At 39.9% G+C, this 25,055-nt stretch overlaps 1 protein-coding gene across 2 annotated transcripts in view; it reads left to right on the forward strand.

Moving 5' to 3' along the window:
* The first annotated feature begins 522 nt into the window (after positions 1–522).
* CFDP1 (craniofacial development protein 1) overlaps positions 523–25,055 on the forward strand; it is a 149,601-nt gene continuing 125,068 nt past the window's right edge. For both annotated transcript variants that reach the window (XM_003417086.4, XM_064273770.1), the window contains exons 1-4: positions 523–723; positions 8,882–8,996; positions 10,869–11,088; positions 11,400–11,527. In XM_003417086.4, the coding sequence (XP_003417134.1) occupies positions 660–723; positions 8,882–8,996; positions 10,869–11,088; positions 11,400–11,527 (527 nt within the window). In that variant the 5' untranslated portion in view covers positions 523–659. The remainder of the gene's footprint in view (positions 724–8,881; positions 8,997–10,868; positions 11,089–11,399; positions 11,528–25,055) is intronic.

The raw sequence follows: 25,055 nt of genomic DNA on the forward strand, positions 1-25,055 counted from the left end.
CGATGTCATCTGCATTTGCTTCTGCTCATTTGCTTCCATAATTGAATTATAATTAAAATTTGTATTGTGGTGAAAATATATTGTACGCCACTTCAATTTCTACAAGTACAATTTAGTGACATTAATTATTATTCAAGTCGTGCACCCGTTCTCGCTATCCTTTTCCAAATCATTCCACCACAATTAACAATGTCGACGGCACTGGGTACTGGGTTTTTAAACAAAAACTCCCACAAAAATTGTTAATCTGAAAAAATAATAAAGGTTATATGTGGTTGTACTTACATGTGTGTTAACTTTAGGAAGGATCCCTGTGAATGTTGTCTGACTTCTAAAATATTTCCAAAAACAGGCAATTTTATTTAAGAACACTTGTCAAATAACGCGATAAGGCAGCGCTAAAGACTACGAGCTCCAGCATGCACCGCTTCCGCGCGGGGTCCTGCTGCTCCGGCAGGCGCCTACAGCAGCGTCCATCTGGAGGTGTTGGCCCGGAAGTGTCGTGATTCCACCCATGTGGCGTTCTGCGCGTGCGCAAACGCTGCCGCGCCCACCGTGGCTGCTATCGCAGCGGGAGTTCTGTGGTCTCTCCATAGAGACTTGCCGTTGAGGGTAGCCTCTGTGGTCCTGCCAGTGGGCTTGCCGCGCGTGGCAGAGACATGGAGGAATTCGACTCCGAAGACTTTTCCACCTCGGAGGAAGACGAAGACTACGTGCCGTCGGGTGAGCGATACCGCCTGAGGCGAGCGGCGAATTACCCCGCTTCTCACGTGAGCCGTGCTAGGTCCCCGTGTGCCCTGGTCCCGAGGGGACAGGGGAGCTCAGTCTTCGAGCGTTCCCACCCCTCAGGCCCCGCGTCCTCCCCCGCTGGCCCCGCGCAGCCCTTCACTTTCGGAACGTGCGCGCGAACACATCCACGCAGCAGCTTCCGGGGCCTGGCTTCGACCGAAGCGCGGGAACCAGCACGTGAATATGGCCCTGCCTCTGGGGAACAACGTTGCGGTTTCTGCATGTCTACGTAAGGCGACCCGAGCGTTGGAAGTTACCGTCAGGGCTTCTGGCCTGAAAAAGCCTGAGGGAATTCCTAATTACCACCCCGAGGGTAGATCAGTGAAGTTTGCAAACCCCTGGCCCTCGTGGGCGGGCGGGCCTTACCCAAAAGTGATCTGGTTGGTAGAAAGTTCACATGATTTGAACTTCAATTAATCGACTCGACGGCAACGGTTTTTTTTTTGTTTTGTTTTGTTTTTGGTTCTCTTCTCAGGACTTTGTTTGGACTTTAATTAGGCATCTCAAATCTAATGTGGCCAAAGTAAATCTTGCCACCCAAGTGTTTGCCTTTCCCCATTTTGCACCTTCCCCAAACTTACCCATCTCATCAAAACTGTCTCAACCCGTGCAAAAGCTCAGGTTAAGAAACCTAGGAGTCAGGTTGTCTCTTCTGGGACAACCCATCAATAAGTTGTTTTGTCCGTGTGGAGAATTAGTTTCTCACCACTTCCTCACCACACTTGTTTGATTTTGAACTACTATTATTCTTCCTAGGATTAGCGGCCTGCTTCCTAACTGGCTTCCCTGATTCCCATCTTGTTCAAAAACAGTCTGTTCTTATGGTACTAACCAGAGTGAACTTTTTAATACTAGTTTTCATTTTAATTCATAGTGAAATTTTTCGAAAGGCTTGTTTTGAAAACCACCACTTCTCCCCGCCCCCCCCCCGCCCATTTCTATACAGTCTCCACAGGGAGCTGCTTTTTTCCTCTCTTTTAGTATTTCTGTTGTCTAAGTGGTTAAGAGCTCAGCTGCTAACTTACAAAAGGTGGGCAGTTCGAATCCACCAGCAGCTCCTTGGAAACGCTATGGGGCAGTTTTCCCTGTCTTACAGGGTAGCTTTGAGTCGGAATTGACTTGATGGCAACGGGTTTTAACGGGTATTGTCTGTTGACTTCCCCTTTGGAAGATAGAGTTTTTTAGCTCTTTTTAAAACCTCCACTGACCTCATACCCTGGAAGCCCCTGGGCAGTGCAGATAGTTAACGTGCAAAAGATAGGAGCCTGGAACCAGTCCACCCAGAGGTTCCTTGGAAGAAAGGCCTGGCAGCCTACTTCAGAAAAGTCAGTGATTGAAAACCCTGTGGAGCACAGTTGTACTCCGAAACACATGGGGTCACTGTAGGTTGGAATCAACTCAGCTGATACTGGTACCTCATTTCCCTCACTCAACACACACCCCCTTCTACCTTCAGCCTCAAACTCTCCATCCTGCCATTTTACCAATGTCTTAGTTTTGGTTAGGTGTATATTCAGTGTTTTATTTTTTTGTAATGACTGTGTGAACATCATTTACAGCCAAACCATGTGATATATTGTGGGCACCTTTCCTTTATAACTTGGTTTCTCTACTGTTAATAACTGACATTTTTGTTGTTACTTAGTTGTCTGCTTACTACTAATTTGATTAAATGCTCAAAGAATTGTGTAAATTATCTCTCATGATACTCAGATTCATCAGGTAATTTTTCAGTTTCGTCGGGCCTGCTCCATATTGACTTGGTTGCCCGCTATGCCTGTTGCAGCTTTAAACCTCAGCTCTTCCATTGTCATCACCACTCTGGGTGTTCCCTTTGTCTCCCTTCTGTGTTGGATTCTCTGTTCCTTAGGTCCCACATTGTATCTAGTGGTTTCCCATTGTAAATGTGCATTTCCGTAATTAGTGGCAGTCTTCTGCCGTAAAGATTGTTGTTGTTAGTTACTGTTGAATCGATTTGGAATCATGATGATCCCATATGCGCAAAGTAGAACTGTACTCATAGGGTTTTCTAGGCTGTGCTCTTTCAGAAGCAGATCGCCAGGCCTGTCTTCCAAGGTGCCCCTGGGTGGGTTTGAACCACCACCCTTTTGGCTGGTAAGATTATAGCCAAGAAAACCCTATGTATAGAGTAGTTCTTCTCTGTAACAAATGTGGTCACCGTGAGTCTGAATCAACTCTATAGCAACAAGGTAACTGTCTTTTCGGGTGTCTGTTTACAATCCGTATATCTTCTGTGGTGATGTATTTATTCAAATCTTTGCCCATTTTTAGAAAATGGGTCGTTTTTCTTATTGCTGAGTTTTAGAGTTCTTTGTATATTCTGTATACAATTCCTTTATCAGATTTGTGTTGCAAATATTTTCTCTCATTTTGTGGCTTGTCTTTTCATTGTCTTATAGTCCTGTTTTCCAAAGCAAAAATTTTTAACTTTGATGAAGTCTCACATTCCTTTTTTTCTTGTTGTGGATTTTGTTTTTAGTTTTCATATCTAAGAACTCTGCCTGACCGAGCATCACAAAGATATTTGTCTGTATTTCCTCCAAAAAGTTTACTACATTTTACGTTTAGGTTTGTGATTCATTTTAAGTTAATTTTTGCATAAGATATGAGTTACAGATTGAGGTTCATTTTTTTTTTAACATACGAATGTCCAGTTGTTCTAACACTATTTGTTGAAGAGACTATCCTTTTTCCGTTGACTTACCTTTGTTGAAAATCAGTTGGCCATATTTGTGTAAGTTTGTTTTGGATCTTCTATTCTGTTCCACACTGGTTGGATTATTGTAGCTTTGTTTTTTTTCCTAATTGTGCTTTAGATGAAAGTTTACAGAGCAGATTAGTTTCTCATTAAACAATTAATGCACACATTGTTTTGTGACATGGGTTTCCAACCCCACGATGTGTCAATACTCGCCCCTTCTCGGCCTTGGGTTCCCCATTATCAGCCTCCCTGTCCCCTCCTGCCTTCTCTACCTTGCCCCTTGGTTGGTGTGCCCATTTAGTCTCGCTTTGTTTTATGAACCTGTCTAATCTTTGGCTGAATGGTGAATTTCAGGAGTAACTTCAGTACTGAGTTAAAAGGGTGTCCAGGGGCCATACTGTCAGAGTTTCTCCAGTCTCTCAGACCAGTAAGTCTGGTCTTTTTTTGTGAGTTAGAATTTTGTTCTACACTTATCTCTAGCTCTATCTGGGACCCTCTATTTTGATCCCTGTCAGAGCAGTTGGTGGTGGTAGCCAGATACCATCTAGTTGTGCTGGATGGAGTCAGTCTGGTGCAGGCTGTGGTTGTTGTGGGCCATTAGTCCTGTGTACTAATTTTTCCCTCGTGTCTTTGGTTTTCTTCATTCCCCCTTGCTGCAGACAGGGTGGGACCAGTGGAGTTTCTTAGATGTCTGCTCACAAGCTTTTAAGACCCCAGATGCTACTCACCAAAGTGGGATGTAAAACATTTTCTTTATAAAAACTATGTTATGCCAGTTGAGCTAGATATCCCTTGAGACCGTGGTCCCCAGCCCTCAGCCTAGTAATTTGATCCCTCAGGAAGTTTGGATGTGTCTGTGAAGCTTCTTTGACCTTGCCTTGGTCAACTTTTGCTGGTTTCCCCAGTATTGTATACTGTGTTACCCTTCACCAACGTTAATACTTACATATTGTCTTTTTAGTGTTTTTCCCTCCCCATCCCTCCCCTCCCTTGTAACCATCAAAGATTGTTTCTTTTTGTATGTAAACCTTTTCATGAGTTTTTGTAACAGAGGTCTCATACAATATTTGTCCGTTTGTGGCTGACTTACTTAACTCAGCACAATGCCCTCCAGATTCATCCATGTTGTGAGAGGCTTCACAGATTCATTGTTCTTTGTTGTATTCCATTGTGCGTGTCCATTCATCTTTGATAGGCTCTTACGTTGTTTCCATCTTTTTGCTATTGTGAATAATTCTGCATGAACATGGTATACATATGTCCATTCATGTGGTGACTCTTATTTCTCTAGGATATATTCCTAGGAGTGGGATTGCTAGATCATACAGTATTTCCGTTTCCAGCTTTCTAAGGAAATGCCATATCACTTTGCAAAATGGTTATGCCGTTCTGCATTCCCACCACCAGCAATGTATAAGAGTTCCAGTCTCCCCACAACCTCTCCAACATTTGTCATTTTTTGTTTTTTTCAGATTTGTGCCAGTAATGTAGGGGTGAGATGGCATCTCGTTGTGGTTTTGATTTGCATTTCTCTAATGGCTAGTGATGGCTGCTAGCATTTCCTCCTGTGTCTCTTAGCTGCCTGCATGTCTTTGGTGAAGTGTCTGTTGATATTTTTTTGCCCATTTTTTAATTGGCATATTTGTCTTTTTGTTGTAGAAATGTTGGATTTTCCTGTAGATTTTAGAGATTAGAACTTTGTCAGATCTGTCATAGCCAAAAATTTTTGCCAGTCTGTAGGTTCTCTTTTTTACTCTTTTGTTGAAGTCTTTTGATGAGCAAAAGTGTTTAATTTTTAGAAGATTCCAGTTATGTAGCTTATCTTCTGGAGTTTGTGTATTGTTAGTTATGTTTGTATCATGTATTAGGGCCTCTAGCTAGTGGTTAAGTGCTACAGCTGCTAACCAAAGGGTCGACGGTTTGAATCTGCCAGGCGCTCCTTGGAACGTCTGTGGGGTAGTTCTACTCTGTCCTATAGGGTCGCTATGAGTTGGAATCGACTCGACGGCAGGCACTGGGTTTTAACGTTGACCCTATCTTTTCTTCTGTGGTGTTTATAGTTAGGTCTTTGATCCATTTCGAGTTAGTTTTTGTGTATGGTGTGAGGTATGGGTCCTGTTTCCTTTTTTTTGTACAGATGGACATCTAGTTTTGCCAGCACCATTTGTTAAAAAGACTGTCTTTTTCCCATTTGATGGACTTTGGGCCTTTGTCCAAGATCAGGTGACTGTAGGTGGATGGATTTACATCTGGGCTCTCTGTTCTGTTCCACTGGTCAATGTGTGTGTCATTGTAACAGTACCAGACTGCTTTGAGTACCATAGCTATATAGTAGCTTCCGAGGTCAGGAAGTGAAAGTCCTCCTACTTTATTCTTCTTCTCAGTAGTGCTTTACTTATCCTGGGCATCTTCCTTGTCCATATAAAGTTAATGATTAGTTTTTACATCTTGTTAAAGAATGCTGTTAGTATTTGGATTGGGATTGCATTGTATTTGTAGATTGCTTTCAAATCAGGTAGTAAGAGCATTCCACCTTTGTTCTTTTTCAAAATTGTTTAGGCCACTCTTGTTCCTTTACTTTTTTCCATGTAAATTTTAGAATCAGTTTGTCAATCTTTACAGAAAACCTCCTTCTGGGATTTTGTTGGGAATTTCGTTGAATCTGTAGATCAGTTTAGGAAGGAGTGACAATTTTAACGATATTTAGTCTTCTAGTCCATGTATGTGGTATTCGTTGTTGTTGTTAGGTGCCTTTGAGTCAGTTCCGACTCATAGTGAGTGACCCAGTGTACAACAGAATGAAACACTGTTCACTCCTGCGCCATCCTTACAGTTGTTGCTATGTTTAAGCCCATTGTTGCACCCACTGTTTTAATCCATTTCGTTGAGGGCCTAACCCTCTACTTAACCAAGCATGATGTCCTTCCCCAGGGACTAGTCCCTCCTGATAGCATGTCCAAAGCGCAGGAGGCAAAGTCTTGCCACCCTTGCTTCTGAGGAGCATTCTGGCCGTACTTCTTCCAAGACAGATTTGTTCGTTCTTTTGGCAGCCCATAATATATTCAGTATTCTTTGCCAACACCATAAATCAAATTCATCAATTTTTCAGTCTTCCTTATTCATCATCCAGCTTTCGCATGCATATGAGGCGATTGAAAATACCATGCCTTAGGTCAGGCACCCTAGTCACCCAAAGTGACATCTTTGCTTTTTAACTCTTTAAAGAACTCTTTTGCAGCAGACCTGCCGGATGCAATACATTGTCAGATTTCTTGACTGCTACTTCCCTGGGTGTTGATTGTGGATCCAAGCAAAATGAAATCCTTGGTAACTTCAGTCTTTTCTCTGTTTATCATGATGTTGCTTATTGATCCAGTTGTGAGTATTTTTGTTTTCTTTATGTTGAGGTGTAACCCATACTGAAGGGTGTAGTCTTTAACCTTCATCAGTAAGTGCTTCAGGTCCTCTTCACTTTCAGCAAGCAAGGTTGTGTCCTCAATGTATCACAGGTTGTTAATGAGTCTTCCTCCAATCCTGATACAGCACATTCTTCTTCAGATAGTCCAGCTTCTCAGATTATTTGCTCATCATACAGACTGAGTAAGTATGGTGAAAGGATACAACCCTGATGCACACCTTTTCTGATTTTAAACCATGGAGTATCCCCTTATTCTGTTCATATGACTGCTTCTTGGTCTATGTATAGGTTCTGTATAAGCACAGTTAAGTGTTCTGGAACATATCTCCATTTATTCAGGTCTTTTTAATTTCAAGTTCCAGTTGTTCATTGCTGGTATATAGAAATACAGTTAATCTTTGCGTACTAACCTTGTAGTCTACAACCTTGGCAGACTCATTTATCAGTTCTCTACAGGCTTTATTTTTGCAGGTTCTATGGGATTTTCCACATAGACAGTCATGCCATCTGTGAATAAAAATAGCTAACTTCTTCCGTTCAAATTCGTATGCCTTTTATTTCTGTGGCTGGCTTATTGAACTTGATACAGCTTTCAGAATGATGTTGAATAGTAGTGGTGAGAGTGGACACCCTTGCTTTGTTGCCAGTATTGAGGGGGAAAGCATCAGTATTTTACCATTCTGTGTGACATTAGCTGTATGTTTCTCACGGGTGTCTTTTATCAGTTTAAAGAAGGTCTCTTCTTTTCCTCATTTGCTGAGAGATGAATTTTGTCAAATGCCTTTTCTCCATCTGTTGATATGATCATGTGTGGTCTTCTTTAGAAGTCTGTTCATATGGTGGATTACAGTGAATGTTTTTTTAAAATTTTGAACCAGCTTTTTCCAGGATAAAGTTTTATGGTAAGTGTAAATTTTTCTGAGAAAAATACATTACTTGGTCATGACTTTTTTTTTTTTTGGGTACATTGCTTGACTGCTAACCAAAAGGTTGGTGGTTCAAGCCCAACCAGTGGCTCTGTGGGAGAAAGAACTGGTGATCTGCTTCTGTAAGGGTTAACCAAAACCAAACCCAGTGCCGTCGTGTCAATTCCAACTCATAGCGACCCCACAGGACAGAGTAGAATTGCCCCGTAGAGTTTCCAAGGAGTGCCTGGCGGATTCGAACTGCCGACCCTTCGGTTAGCAGCTGTAGCACTTAACCACTGCACCACCAGGGTTTCTTCTGTAAGGATTACAGCCAAGAAAACCCTGTCACGTTGGTTCGTTATGCATCAGAATCAACTTCCACAGCACCTAACAACAGTAACAACAATAGTTATGTTCCAAATAAAAGTCTATGTGAAATTTGCAAAAGCTAGGTGAATCTCTGTGGGCAGGATTTATTGACTGGTGCCCACAGTATGTGCTCAGTCTGGGCATCCAGGCAACTCTTTTGTTGGTGTCATTGTCAAGATGATAAGTAGATGTGTGTGTTCCTTTTTTGTTTAACTGGAATTCTTTAGGCTTCTTTCAAATCTCTGTTATTGACAAGACAAAATATGCTTTTGAAAGAGACCTAAGATGCAGTATATTAGTTTTCTTTTTTGAGAAGTACATTAATAGAATTGGAATGTCTGTTAATTAATTAGCTTCAGCAAATACTTATAAATCGAGACATAGAGGGTCCATGTCCACATGGAGTGTAGAGCATAGCAGGAATTGCAAACATTAAATCATTAGAAGTAGGATTAAAATTATAGAGGGGGATGTATGGACTGGCATGGAAGTCTAGAATCAGGGACCTTAACCTAGTCTTCAGGGACAGAGACAACCTTCCTAAGAAAATGATGTTTTAGATGAGTAGGGGAAGGTACTATACAGTGCAAACCGCCTTTTTCTTGATGAAAATATTTCACCTTGATGTGAAACCTTCATTCCTGTCTGTCTGACCACCCTATTATGTGATTTCAGGTGGAGAGTATAGTGAAGATGATGTAAATGAATTAGTGAAGGAAGATGAAGTGGATGGTGAAGAGCAGACACAGAAAACCAAAGGGAAAAAAAAGGCTCAGAGCATTCCGGCCAGGTGATGCTACCCTCTAAAGTCCTTAGAAGTCAGGGGCTGTTGTCACGACCCTCTTATTGCTAGGATTTATCTGATCGTAGATTTCGTACTGACAGGGGCGCTTGCTTTTTTTCTCTGAGGGAAACATTTGCTGATATTTTAGGATTAAATTCTTGGTCTGTGGCAAGCTTTAAAAATTTCTGAGCTTTAAAAACAAAATTTTTAATAGGTAATGTGTACACATGGTAAAAACAAAAAGTTTATCAGGACAGAAGTGTGTACTCTAGCTCTTGTTGCTTTTCCTCAAAAGAGCTATGTTACCAGAGATGTTCTACACATGTACAAGCATGTATGTATTTCCCATCCTCTTTTTCTAAATAGACTTTATTTTTTGGAGCAGTTTAGGTTTGCAGAAATTCCTGAACAAAGTTCCTGTATCACCCCTCCCCCTGCACATCATCTCTCCTATTTTTTTCTTGTTGTAAAAATATGTGTAACACCACATTTGCCAGTTAGACGTTTTTTACATGTACAATTTAGTGATATCAATTACATTAACATGTTGTGCAGCCATCACCAGTAATCGTTGCCAAGTATTCCATCACCATAAAAAAACTCACTGCTTCCTAAACAACAGCTGAAACTATTAACATCTTACATTCCTGTGGTACATTATAATCGATGAACCAATATTGATACGTTACTCTTAACTAATATCCATAGTTTACATTAGTGTTTACCTTTTGTGTTGTACAGGTCTTTGGCTACCCTCTTTTGTAAATACAAATAATGGCAAACTCTGCATTTCTTTTTCACTTTACTTATTTCACATCTTAGAGATGGTACATTGGCAGTACATTTAGATATGTCATTCTTTTCAGTGATTGCATGATAGTATGTTATATGGATAGACCATGCTTTAAGCATTCCCTTACTGAGGGACATTTAGGTTGTACCTAGTCTTTACTACAACAAACAAGACTGCAGTGAGTATTCTTTGTATATGTTTTTGTGTACATGTACAAGTATATCTGTAAGTTAGATTCATACACGTAGAATTATTTGATTCAAGGTTATATGCCGTTAAAAATTTTTCTATAGATATTAGCAAATTGCTTCCCATGGACGTGGTACGTATTTACACTCCCACCAAAACTATGTGAAAATTCTGACGGCTTATTTAGCTCAGATAAGGGCATCTTCCATAGAAGTCTTTTACCTCACTTTGATTGGTGTTTCTGTCTTCCTGGGCACTGAAGCAAAAAGCAGATTGTAGTTTTTAAAAAGGAAAAAAAATGATTTTAGGTATCAGATAATTTACCTGAAGTCAAAATAGTATTAAGAAACAGTTTATTCTTACAAGTCTTGAACTCACTTCTTTTGTCCTTGAGTTCTTCTGATTCCAGCTTTTTGTATCTTCCAAAAGTGGAAGAAACTGATTTTTTTTTCCTCTCTTTCTGAAAGCTCTAGAAGGAAACAGTGCAAATAAATTTGAAGTTCTTCTAATAGAACATATTCTTCAAATGGAATAGGTTTAAAAAGTCAAAAATATTTGGTATACGTATGTGCTTAGAACACTTTCTGGATAGATTGATTCTGTGAGGTGATTTTGGGTGTTTTCTTGGTGAAATTAGCTGGTCCTGATGCAGAGGTTGAACACTATGTTTTGATTTGAAGTGCTTGGAGAAAATGCTAACACTCAAGGTGCACTTCTTTTTTTCTTCCAGAAAATCTCACCTTGCTCTGTCCTCCAAGTGTGTTAGTTAGTAGTACCCAGATTTAAAAGTTTTCCTGGGCTTGCACGATTGCGTTTGGAATTGAAGCAGGAATAACTGAAATCATTTTACATTCTCTGTCTTGTCTTTCCTTTTTGTTGTGACTGTTGGGGATCAGGAAGAGAAAACAAGGTGGCTTCTCATTAGAAGGAGAGGAGGAGGAGGATGCAAGATCGGGATCTGGAGAAAGCAGCAGCGAGGAGGAAGATGCAGTTGCAGAGCAGGGAAAGGGCATCGGGTCAGAGGATGCAAGAAAAAAGAAGGCGGATGAACTCTGGGCCAGCTTTCTCAATGATGTAGGACCAAAATCAAAAGTGCCCCCCAGTACACAAGTTAAGGTAATTCAAGAGATAATAATAATAACACTTCTCCAGAAATCCCCTAAGTTCCCCAGATAACTTTTATTTACAAATAGAGATTTAAAGCTTACAGCAAAAGTCAGACTCGATGTCTTTTGTTAGTAACCCTACTAATGAAGAGGAAAGCATTCCATATAGTAGAAAAATAAGGCTTCCTGATTAAATTTCCAATATGTCTTTAAATGTTTGTAAATGAAATGTTTAAGAACAGCCCTGAAGGGTGTGCTTGGGTGGTTCTTTTATGTTTTATCCTTTGGTGAAACCGGTTACATTTCTTCCTTTTTTTATAGAGAGGAGAGGAGACTGAAGAGACAACTTCAAGTAAATTGTTGGTCAAAGTAGAAGAGCTAGAGAAGCCTAAAGAAACAGAAAAGGTCAAAATCACCAAAGTGTTTGATTTTGCTGGTGAAGAAGTCAGGTAAGGTGACCTTCAGAAACTTTGAAACTAGTTCTTTTAAACATGAGCCTCTTTCTAAATGATTTTAGACATCTATCCTCATTCCAGTCTTTCGTGATATTTCAGAAGAGTTATATATAAATTGAAGGAAATGGTGGCTCCATGAATTATCAGAGAACATTGGTAAGATCCTTTCATATATGGTAATGTAGTTTCTGGGTGTTTTGAAGTGGTCTGCTGAACAGAAGCAAGAAAATGAAGAACTAAGTGTTTAGTTCTGCTTGGCCATTGCCATGCTTTATGACCTTGGGTAAGTCATTTCTCCCTTAATTACTTTTCCTTCACTGTGAAGTATGAGCCCCAGTGAGGCCTCTGAAATCAGCTAAGAATTAGAAGTATTAGGAAAGAAATTGGGTTCCAATATTATTTCCTCACTTCCATATTATTTTTTAAATTGACACATGAGGTTTGTTGACTACAGTTCAGAAAACCAGTAGAGGCTTAATAATGCTTTGACCAGTTTTGCCTCCTGGCTATCAGTAAGGAATACATACTAAGAATTTCCTCTCCCTCGTTTATTTACGTTTCATAATGTGAAAACAGCAGATCTGTAATTTACAGTTAATTGAGAATATGTGAATTGCTAATAAGTTAATTGTGTTCACAGTTATTTTCCTTGGTAGTAATTAGATGTGTAGGTTCTCTGAAAAATGTAATTTCCCCTAAAATTTTTATTCTGATTACTAGTTTCCAACAATTATTTTATCCAGGGAAAATAACATTTTGGAAAAAAGATTTTGGCATTATAAGTTTTATGCATGGTATGGGGCATAGCTTTTCATTATTTAAAAAAAAATTTCTGCTCGAGTTTTTCTTCTAAAAAAAAAAAAAAAGTTAGGAATAAATGTAACCAGGGATGTAAAAGACCGTTACAAAGAAAACTGTAAAAACATTACTATAAGGAACCAAAAGGAAGCTATATAAATGGAAAAATGTGCCATGTTCACGGATAGGTAGATGCAACATTGTGAAAATAACAGTTCTACCCAAAGTGATTTACAAATACAATGTAATCCTGATCCAAATACCAGCAACATTTTTTAAAGAGTTGGAAAGACTTTATCATTAGCTTTGTATGGAAAGGGAAGAAGCCGCCCCGGATAAGTAAAACACTATTGAAGAAGAATAAAGTAGGAAGACTCGTACTACCTGACCTCAGAACCTACTCACCCAGCTGCGGTAGTCAGAACAGTCTAGTACTGGTACAGTGACGGTTACATTGACCAGTGGAACAGAACTGAGAGCCCAGATGTAAATCTATCCACTTAGGGTCACGTGATCTTCAGCAAGGGCCCAAAGTCCATCACATGGGGAAAAGACAGTCTTCTTAACAAATGGTGTGGCAAAACCGGATGTCCGTCTGCAAAAAAATGAAACAGGACCCATACCTCACACCATACACAAAAACTAATTCAAAATGGATCAAAGACCTAAATATAAAGCCAAAAACTGTGAAGTTCATAGAAGAAAAAATAGGATCAACGCTAGAGGCCCAAATACACAGCATTAAGAGGATAGATTAACTGGGATCGTCTGAAAATTAAACACATATGCTCATCAAAAGACTTCACCAAAAGAATAAAAAGATAGCCTACAGACTGGGAAGAATTTTTGGCTATTACAAATCAGACAAAGGTCTCATCTCTGAAATCTACAAGAAAATCCAACACCTCTACAATAAAAAGACAAATAATCCAATGAAAAACGGGCAAAGAATATGAACACTTCACCAAAGAAGACATTCAGGTGGCTCACAGACACATGAGGAAATGCTTGCGATCACTAGCCATTAGAGAAATGCAAATCAAAACCATAGTGAGATACCATCTCATCCCGGCATTATTGACACAAATCAATAAAACAGGGAATAACAAATGTTGATGAGGCTGCTGGGAGATCAGAAGTCTTATGCACTGCTGGTGGGAATGCAAAATGATACAGCCATTTTGGGAAACAATATGGCACTTCCTTAGAAAGCTAGAAATAGAAATACCATATGATCCAGTAATCCCACTCCTAGGACTGTATCCAAGAGAAATAAGAGTCATCATACGAATATACATATGCACACCTGTATTTGTTGCAGCATTGTTCACAATAGCAAAAAGATGGAAACAACCTAGATGCCCATCAGCTGATGAGTGGGTAAACAAACCATGGTACATACAGACAGTGGAGTATTATGCAACAATAAAGAACAATGATGAATCTGTGAAGCATCTCATGACGTGAATGAATCTGGAGGGCATTATGCTGAGTGAAATAAGTCAATCACAAAAGGGCAAATATTGTATGAGACCACTACTGTAAAAACTCATGAAAAGGTTTACACACAAAAAGAAACAATCTTTGATGGTTACGAGCTAGGGGAAGAGTGGGGATGGAAAAACACTAAATAGACAATAGATAAGTGGTAACTTTGGTGAAAGGTAAGACAGTACACAATACTGGGGAAGCCAGCACAGCTTGTACAAGGCAAGGTCATCGTAGCTCCATAAAAAAAAAAAAAAATCCAAATTCCCTGAGGGACTGAATTGCTGGGCTGAGGGCTGTGGGGATCGTGATCTTGGGGGACATCTAGCTCAGTTCGCGTAACATAGTTTATAAAGAAAATGTTCTACACTCAACTTTGGTGAGTAGTGTGCAGGGCTTTAAAAGCCTGTGGGTGGCCATCTGAAATACTCCACTGATCTCACCACTTCGGAAGCAAGGGAGAATGAAGAAAACTAAAGATACAAGGGAAAGATTAGTCCAAAGGACTAATGGGCTATATCTACCATGGTCTCCATCAGACTGAGCCCAGTACAACTAGATGGTGCCCAGCTACCAACACCGACTCCTCTGACAAGGATCACAATAGACGGTCCCAGACAGAGCTGGAGAAAAATGCAGAAAAAAATTCTAACTCAAAAAGAAAGGCCAGACTTGCTGGCTTGATAGAATCTGGAGAAACCCTGAGAGTATGGGCCCCAGACACCCTTTTAACTCAGTAATGAAGTCACTTCCGAGGTTCACCCGTCAGCCAAAGTGTGGACAGGCCCATAAAACAGAACGAGACTTAATGGGGCACACCAGCCCTGGGGCAAGGTCTAGAAGGCTGGAGGGGACAGGAAAGCTGGTAATAGGGAACCCAAGGTTGAGAAGGGAGAGTGTTGCCATGTCGTGGGGTTGTTAGCCAGTGCCATAAAACAATATGTGTACTAACTGTTTAATGAGAAACTAGTTTGTTCTGTAAACCTTCATCTAAAGTACAATTTAAAAAAAGAATATCACAGTCAACACCCGTATACCTACCGTCCAATTCAACACTTGTTAATATTTTGCCCCCCCCCAGTAGCTATATGTGTATTTCTCTTTTTGTTTTACATGAAGCATTTGAGAATTACTTGTAGACATTGTGATACTTTACTTATAGTTTGGCATGTGTCTCCTAAGTACAAGAGCTTTCTCCCTCATAACAGTGTCACTCTCACATCCAATAAATTTAAGGTTAGTGCAGATAATCTTAAACTGTCTGTGGTGGACGGTGCTTCAGAATTTTTAGTCTTTTGCAGACCTATACTTTTTTGTAAATATAGTGAAAAGGAATTACTAGAAAAATTTCGCATGGCATGTGACTCATCCTGCCAGTTTGATTGAACTGGTCTGTACTCTGTTGAATGAAGTGAGTCTGCTGATCGTGTCTTGAATATTGTGACATTGTCAAATTGTTGAACACGTTTCTAAATACCATTTCTGTACCCATCTTGTACCAATAACAGGTAGTTTTGCAGCCCATACTTTGAGTAGCACTATGGAATCGACTCGACAGCACTGGGTGGGTTTTATATACAATTCTATTGAAATTTTCACCAGTTATCCCAATAATGTTCCTTATACCTTTGTTTCTTACCCAGTCCAATATCCCATCCAAGATTATACACTGCGTTTAGTCTTTTTGGTGTTGTCATGTGCTGTCAAATCATTTCTGACTGCTATCTACCCTATGGGACAGAGTAGAACTGCCCCATAGGGTTCCTAGGCTGAAATCTTTACAGGAGCAGATCACCGGGTATTTTCTCCTGCAGAGCTACTCGTGGGCTCAAACTGCTAACCTTTTGGTTAGCAGCTGAGAACTTAACCACCACACCATCAGGGTTCTTTTTAATCTTTTTAGTCTCCTTGATTTTAAAAACTTAGTCAAACCTTTCTTGTATTCCACAACATTGGCATTTTTTTTTTTTTAAAGAGTTCAGGCCCGTTGTATTGCAGAATGTCCTTCAGTTTGGACTGTTAAGATTGTTTCCTTGTGACTAACTTCAGATTAATCATTTTAAACAAAAATGCTACATTAGTCATGTGGTGTCCTTCTCAGTGTTTTCCCTCACCGGACCCAGTATTGGTGGTGACAAGTTTGGTCACAAGGCAGTATCTGTCAGAATTCTCCATTTCAAAGGCACACTTTTTTCTTGGTAGTTAATAATTTGTGGAATCCATTCAATACTTTTTGATGATATGAATCGTTTTGCTGACAGAATTCATACCTGGAAACTATTGAGTTGTCCAATAGAGAGCAGCAGAACACTGATGATAAACATGCAGTGGGCCGAAGTCCTATAATCACACAAAGTATGTTAATACACCATTTAGGAATAGGAAACCCTGGTGGTGTAGTGGCAAAGTGCTACAGCTGCTAACCAAGAGGTCGGCAGTTCAAATCCGCCAGGCGCTCTTTGGAAACTCTACTGGCCAGTTCTACTCTGTCCTATGGGGTCGCTATGAGTTGGAATCGACTCAGCGGCAGTGGGTATTTAGGAATAAGGCTTTAGAATGGTTAGAAGTTCTTCTTGCCTTGAATTATTTCCCAGATGTCATGTAGAATATCTAAGGCAGATTTATTTATAACTTTGTCAGTGGCCCTACATGGTAAGAAAAACTGGTGAATAACTGTTGCTATGAGAAATCATTAAATTTCCTAATCAAATTAAGTTTTATGGACTTGTTTATAAAAATAACTTAGTTGTCTGCCACAAGTTTCCTATTTCAGTTTTGAAGGCAAATGGATGGTAAATTTAAACACTGGACTCAGGCAGTCAGCTGTTTCCATCGTTTGTCACAAGAGGGCAGAATCATGTCTCAAAAAAAAAAAAAAAAGAACAAGGAAATCCACATATGGAAGCACTTTAAAAAAAAAAAAAAAAACCAAACCCACTGCCATCGAGTCGATTTCGACTTATAGCAACCCTATAGGACAGAGTAGAACTGCCCCATAGAGTTTCCTAGGAGCGCCTGGCGGATTGGAACTGCCGACCCTTTGTGCCACCAGGGTTTCCAGAAGCATTTTATTCCTCCATAGATATACATATCCTCACATGCACATGTATTTTATATTTCAAAAGTAATAACATGCTTATTCCTCCATAGATACACATATCCTCACATGCACTTGTATTTTATATTTCAAAAGTAATAACATGCTTATTACTTAAAAAAAACTAGACATTACAGAAATATATAGAATGGCAGGTGAAACATCTTTGTAGCCCCCTCCCCTAAAGAAAACAAAAAGCCTGTTGATAGTGTGTTGGCAGGTTTTTTTTTTTTTTTTAATTATTTATACTTAAATTTAAGTATTTTAAGGAACCCTCATAAAGGAACTTGGGAGATGTGAATTTTAATTGACAACCAGATACAAACTTGGTGTATAGATTTGAGCACATCTTTTAATCTTTAGGGTCACTATGAATCAGAATTGACTCATTGACAGTGGATTTGCTTTTTAATCTCTTGATGTCATTATTCTGCTTTTTCTTTTGTCTTTGTGTCAAGATAAGCGCATTACTACATCTTTAAGAAATCTTAGAAAGAGCTAGTAATGAATGGGAAGAATTTATAAGTATAAATATAAGGTGGCGGCACACAAAATTAATCTTTTAGTTTTGTTAACTGTGTTTTAATTATTACATTATGGATTTTTGCAACTTTGGGGGGATTTTTTTTTCTCCTCTTCAAAAATGTGTATTTCTAAATATCTCATTGACCTTGGGAAATGAGGAAAAATAGTATTTTTTATCCTCCCCTATCACGTAAGCAAGGAGCCCTGGTGGACAGTGGTTAAAGCAATCGACTGCTAACTGAAAGATGGGCAGTTTGAAACAACCATCAGCTTGAAGGGTGAAACATGTAGCAGTCTGTTTCTGTAGAGATTTACAGCCTCAGAAGCCCTATGGGGTTGCGATGAGTTGGGATCAACTTGACAGTAATGGGTTTTGGGGCATCATGTAAGCAGCTGAGCCAGTTAGCTCAGACTTTCCTAAATGATTCACCTTTTTGGAAAGACCAGTCATGAAAAGTTTCTGCCTAAATAAAGACTTTTCAGGAAGTTCTGAGTAAGTGATGAAGTTAGGATGGAATTTCTGCTGAGAATACTTGAATTCAGTATTGCTGTAGTGGGCGTTTTCCTGTCAGGGTTGATAGCTCAATCTCTTAAAAAAAAATTTTTTTTATTGCTTGTTAAAAGTGTAGTTCTTCTATGTATACTATCAATAAAGAGTAATCTGCTATTACTACTTTGTGTTAACAACCAAAGTCTCTGAGGAGGACTATTCCAGCTTATATGACTTGTTTCCTAGTGAATATGGATAGGACTTCGGCACTCAGAATCAACAGAGATACTCCCACAGGTTATATTTTTTTCATGCTACCTTTATGGGACTTGCATGTGTTGTCATGACTTGTTTACATGCTTGGTTGTCCTGCTGGACTGTGAACTCTTTAAGGGCAGAGACCATGCCATATCTTTTTATATGTTCAACATCTAATACAGTACCTGGATCTAGATTGCTTCTCAGAAAATGTTTACTGAATTGTCTTAGGTGGCTACTACAAAAGTCTTGTTAATTGCTGTGATAAAAATAACAAAAAACAAAACCAATGTCCTACTTTTCCTTTCCTTATTATTTGGGTCACTTGATGTTCATCTTTTCTTTCACCAACTTTCTATCCGTATTACTGTGTAATGAGTTGTCTCAAAATTTTGTGGCTTAAACAGCGTTTTTAACAAATGGTGCTGGCATAACTGGATATCCATCTGCAAAAAAATGAAACAAGACCCATACCTCACTCCATGCACAGAAACTAACTCAAAATGGATCAAAGACCTAAATATAAAATTTAAAATGATAAAGATCATAGAAGAAAAAATAGGGACGACGTTAGGAGCCGTAATACATGGCATATACAGTAGACAAAACATTGTAAAGAATGTAGAAGAAAAACTAGATAACTGGGAGCTTCTAAAAATCAAACACTTATGCTCATCCAAAGACTTCACCAAAAGAGTAAAAAGACTACCTACAGACTGGGAAGAAGTTTTTAGCTATGACATTTCTGATCAGCCCCTGATCTCTAAAATCTACATAATACTGCAAAAACTCAACTGCAAAAAGACAAATAACCCAATTAAAAAATGGGCAGAAGATATGAATAGACACTTCACTAAAGAAGACATTCAGGTAGGTAACAGATATATGAGGAAATGTTCACGATCATTAGCCATTGGAGAAATGCAGATCAAAACTACAATGAGATTTCATCTCACTTCAACAAGGCTGGCATTAGTCCAAAAAACACAAAGTAATAAATGTTGGAGAGGCTGTGGAGAGATTGGAATACTTCTGCACTGCTGGTGGGAATGTCAAATGGTACAACCACTTTGGAAATCGATTTGGTGATTCCTTAAAAAGCTAGAAATAGAACTACCATGTGATCCAGCAATCCCACTCCTTGGAATATATCCTAGAGAAATAAGAGCCTTTACACGAACAGATATATGCACACCCATGTTTATTGCAGTACTCTTTACAATAGCAAAAAGATGGAAGCAACCAAGGTGCCCATCAATGGATGAATGGATAAATAAATTATGGTACATTCACACAGTGGAATACTACGCATCGATAAAGACCAGTGAGGAATCTGTGAAACATTTTACAACATGGAGGAACCTGGAAGGCATTACGCTGAGTGAAATTAGTCAGTTGCGGAAGGACAGACAATTGTATGAGACTACTATTATAAGAACTTGAGAAATAGTTTAAAGTGAGAAGAAAACATTCTTTTGTGATTACGAGGTGGGTGGAGGGGGGTGGGAGAGGGGTATTCACTAATTAGATTGTAGATAAGAACCACTTTAGGTGAAGGGAAAGACAGCACACAATACAGGGGAGGTCAGCACAATTGGACTAAACCAAAAGCGAAGACATTTCCTGAATAAACTGAATGCTTCGAAGGCTAGTGTGGCAGAGGTCTGGGGACCATGGCTTCAGGGGACATCTAAGTCAATAGGCATAATAAAATCTATTAACAAAACATTCTGCATCCCACTTTGAAGAGTGATGTCTGGGGTCTTAAACCCTAGGAAGCAGCCATCTAAGATGCATCAATTGGTCTCAACCCACCTGGAGCAAAGGAGAACGAAGAACAAGAACACAAGGTGATTACGAGCCCAAGAGACAGAAAGGGCCACATGAACCAGAGACTACATCATCCTGAGACCAGAAGAACTAGATGGTGCCCGGCTACGACCGATGACGGCCCTGAGAGGGAACACAACAGAGAACTCCTGAGGGAGCAGGAGAGCAGTGGGAGCAGTAGGATGCAGACCCCAAATTCTCATAAGACCAGACTTAATGGTCTGACTGAGACTGGAAGGACCCCTGTGGTCATGGCCCCCAGACCTTCTGTTGCCTCAGGACAGGAACCATTCCCAAAGCCAACTCTTCAGACATGGATTGGACTGGACAATGGGTTGGAGAGGGATGCTGGTGAGGAGTGAGCTTCTTGGATCAGGTGGACACTTGAGACTATGTTGGCATCTCTTGCCTGGAGGGGAGATGAGAGAGTGGAGGGGGTTAGAAGCTGGTGAAAAGAACACAAAAAGAGAGAGTGGAGGGAGAGAGCAGGCTGTCTCATTAAGGGGAGAGTAGTTGGGAATGTGTAGCAAGGTGCATATGGGTTTTTGTGTGAGAGACTGACTTGATTGGTAAACTTTCACTTAAAGCACAATAAAAATTATTTAAAAAAAAAACTTGTGGCTTAAAAAAGCAACACTTGTTTTATTATAATCATAGTTTTGGAGGTGACTGGACTCAGCTAGGCAGTTTTTGCTCAGGGTCTCTTGTGCAGTTGTAGTCATACCGTAGCTGGGTCTGGAGCCATTTTGAAGATTTCCTGTCACGTCTCATACCTTGATAGGAAGACTTTCTTTGCTTGAACATGTCTGGCTGGCATCTATCTCTTTGTGGTCTTTCTAAATTATCTTTCTAGCATGGTGGCTTCAGGGTAGCCAGACTTCTTATGTAATAACTTGGGGTTCCAAAGGTGCATTCTCAAGGGAGAAAGCCAGGTGAAAGCTGTCTCTTCTTTTAGAGCTGGCTTCAGAATGTTACCAAGTGGAAACCCCAGGCTCTGCTCAGCATGACTCAGATTGGCCAACAAATGAGAGACTGAGGCGGGAGAGCAGGAAAGACACCTTTATTTCGTTGCACAAGGAATAGGAGTCAGTTGGACCTGCTGCCACCAAGTGTGCTCCCTAAGGGTGAGGAGAAAAGTTACTTTTAAGGGGTTTACAGGTAGGGTGTTCATTCAAGTTACGTCAGCAGCATTCTTAGTCATTCTACGCAGGCGCAGTGGAGTTTACATATAACTTCCAAGCAGAGAAGGGTTTTAATACAAAACGGGGAGGAACCCAGGCAATGGAAAACAGTATTTTGATGCAAAACTGTTTGAGGTTCCTTCTTATTCCCTTCATTTCTTTTTGGACATTGGTTATTCAGGACCAGTGTAGCCTGGCTCAGAATTCTTTGGCATATTCTCGGAGAGGGGCGAGTATTAGACTTAGGCCTTTCATTGTGGCTACTGACCTGTTGGTTTACAACTGACTGTTTACTAAATATTAAAAGAAAAAGAGTGGCTATTATACCCTGTTCATGTGAATGTTTCCTCAAAAGATACTTTTTAAGATTATCCTAGCTATTGTCTTTATACCTAGGGGCCCAGTTGATATGTCTTTATGAGTCCTTATGAGTTCAGCTCCAGCTGGGTCACATTCTTTATGCTCAGGGTCAGGGAATAATGGCTCCAATGTTATCTCCTAAATCACTCTTTTCTTTTGATTGGAGATTGGAGATAACACATTGATGATTAATACCTGGACTTACTTGAGCCCCTAGATGGTGGTCATGGCAGGCTCTTTAAACTCATGGTGCTGTTTTTCACTGGATACCACCTGGTTCTTCACCAGGATCTTCAGTAAGAACAGTGTTCCCATCAATCGCATTGCCGAAGCCAGCAGACTGAATGTACATCAGCGTATTAGCCTGAGGCTTTCTTAAGTGTGTAAAACAATAGAAGATAAATTTTATTATGTATAACACTATTAGGATGCAGACTAAGAATGTTATTTCTTGTAATAGTGATTTAGCTTATGTATTTATTTTTAACCAAATAAATCTGTTGTTTGTAAGGGTGTTAATGGTATGTAACCAAGTAGCTTGTTGTCTAATTGTGTGTATGTCCTGTTTTAGTTTTCCTGTGTTATTTATCCTTGGGTAAAATATCTAAGGCTTTTTGTTATCTCACGTCACCTGGGCTAATGAGGTCAGAGATTGCTGTTGTGTTTTTCTCTCATTAGCAACTTCATCTGTTATTTGTCCCATAATGATTGATAAATTTCCTAAAGTTTTTTTTTTTTTTTTTCAATTTAACCATACTATAATAGGAATTAAAGCTACCAACCCCACCCTGAGTATTGGACCAGTGGGTTTCTTTTTGACTCTTCGTTTTACAGTGTACAGCAATTTAACATTACCTTTTCAATATTTACTAGCGTCATTACTGTGAATACCTATAAGTAATCTTAAAATTCTCAAAGTGTGTTGTCTGTGCATTCACCAGGGAATCTAAAGAAGAGATTGCCCATGTAAACTCACTGTCAGTTGGAAAGGGATCATTTGAAGTAGTATAGTTGGATCTGCCACACAAAAACATATATCCATATGGAGCACAGAAAATTTGTCTAGAGGAAACAGAAGGTATAGAAAAATTTACATGTGACAACTAAATTTTCATTAGAGAATACATGGTCAGCAAAACAATACAGGATCACCTGTCCTGTTGAAGGTCTAAAGTTAATTAGTGTAAAACTTGCTAAGTTCTTCCCCAGGGAAGCTGCCCCTCCTTGGTTATCTATTAACAGTCGTGGATTACTTTCTCAGAAGCAGAAATGGCACAAAACTGTTTTTTGAGAGAAGTAATAGGAAATCTAATGCTCTTCTATTTTGTAAAATCTAAACGAATGAATTTCAGTCACTTCTCTGGTTATGATATTTACAATGTTAAGTTTACCAGTAAGAACTTCTAATTCAGGAGTTACAATATCTAAACCCATTAGGTAGGTAATTTGGGAGACAGGAAAATGATTTCTTATCCCCAGAAAGTGGGCCCTTAAAACATCAGTAGCGTTCCCACATAAAACCTGTAGGATTCTTTTACTCAGCCTTACGTAGTTAACTTCTGTTCTACCTGATTATGGATCAGCTGCAGTCTGTGAAGCCATCTTTTACATAAGAGTTCTGGAAGTCTTCTGTTAATTTTTTTTTTTAATTAAAAAAAATTTTTTATTGTACTTTAGGTAAAAGTTTACAGCTCAAATTAATCTCTCATACAAAATCTTACATACATATTTTCATGTGACGCTAGTTACAATCCCTACAGTATGACAGCATACCTGCTCCCCTTCACCACAGGTTTACTGTGTCCATCCAACCAGCTTTCCTGTCCCCTCCTGCCTTCTAGTCCTTGCCTTGGGCTGGTATGTCCCTTGTATACTTTTTTTTCTAAATGTTTTTTAGGTGAAAGTTTACAGTTCAGGTTAATTTCTCATACAAAAATTTATACACATATTGTTATGTGGTCCTAGTTGCAGTCCCTGTAATGTGACAACACACTCCACCTTTCAACCTCATGTTTCCCGTGTCCATTCAACCAGCTCTTACCCCTTTCTGCCTTCTCATCCTGCCTCTGGACAGGAGCTGCCCATTTAGTCCCGTGTATCTACTTGAACAAAGAAGCACACTTTTTGTGAGTATTATGTTATTATTTTTTTTTTTTATAACTTTTATTAAGCTTCAAGTGAACGTTTACAAATCCAATCAGTCTGTCACATGTAAGTTTACATACATCTCACTCCCTACTCCCACTTGCTCTCCCCCTCTTGAGTCAGCCCTTTCAGTCTCTCCTTTCTTGACAATTTTGCCGGCTTCCCTCTCTCTCTATCCTCCCATCCCCCCTCCAGACAAGAGTTGCCAACACACTCTCAAGTGTCCACCTGATATAATTAGTTCACTCTTCATCAGCGTCTCTCTCCCCCCCGCTGACCAGTCCCTTTCATGTCTGATGAGTTGTCTTCGGGGGTGGTTCCTGTCCTGTGGCAACAGAAGGTCTGGGGAGCATGGCCACCGGGATTCCTCTAGTCTCAGTCAGACCATTAAGTTTGGTCTTTTTATGAGAATTTGGGGTCTGTATCCCACTGATCTCCTGCTCCCTCAGGGGTCCTCTGCTGTGCTCCCTGTCAGGGCAGTCATCGATTGTGGCCGGGCACCAACTAGTTCTTCTGGTCTCAGGATGATGTAGGTCTCTGGTTCATGTGGCCCTTTCTGTCTCTTGGGCTCTTAGTTGTCATGTGGCCTTGGTGTTCTTCATTCTCCTTTGATCCAGGTGAGTTGAGACCAACTGAGGCATCTCAGATGGCAGCTTCTTAGCATTTAAGACCCCAGACGCCACATTTCAAAGTGGGATGCAGAATGATTTCATAATAGAATTATTTTGCCAATTGACTTAGAAGTCCCCGCAAACCATGTTCCCCAGACCCCCGCGCTTGCTCCACTGACCTTTGAAGCATTCGTTTTATCCCGGAAACTTCTTTGCTTTTGGTCCAGTCCAATTGAGCTGACCTTTCATGTATTGAGTGTTGTCTTTCCCTTCACCTTAAGCAGTTCTTATCTACTGATTAATCAATAAAAAACCCTCTCCCACCCTCCCTCCCTTCCCCCCTCGTAACCACAAAAGTATGTGTTCTTCTCAGGTTTACTATTTCTCAAGATCTTATAATAGTGGTCTTATACAATATTTGTCCTTTTGCCTCTGACTCATTTCGCTCAGCATAATGCCTTCCAGGTTCCTCCATGTTATGAAATGTTTCACAGATTCGTTACTGTTCTTTATCGATGCGTAGTATTCCATTGTGTGAATATACCACAATTTATTTACCCATTCATCCGTTGATGGACACCTTGGTTGCTTCCAACTTTTTGCTATTGTATACAGAGCTGCAATAAACATGGGTGTGCATATATCTGTTTGTATGAAGGCTCTTGTATCTCTAGGGTATATTCCGAGGAGTGGGATTTCTGGGTTGTATGGTAGTTCTATTTCTAACTGTTTAAGATAA

This window comes from Loxodonta africana, chromosome 21 (genome assembly GCF_030014295.1).
Source record: "Loxodonta africana isolate mLoxAfr1 chromosome 21, mLoxAfr1.hap2, whole genome shotgun sequence".
Classification (NCBI taxonomy): Eukaryota; Metazoa; Chordata; class Mammalia; order Proboscidea; family Elephantidae; genus Loxodonta; species Loxodonta africana.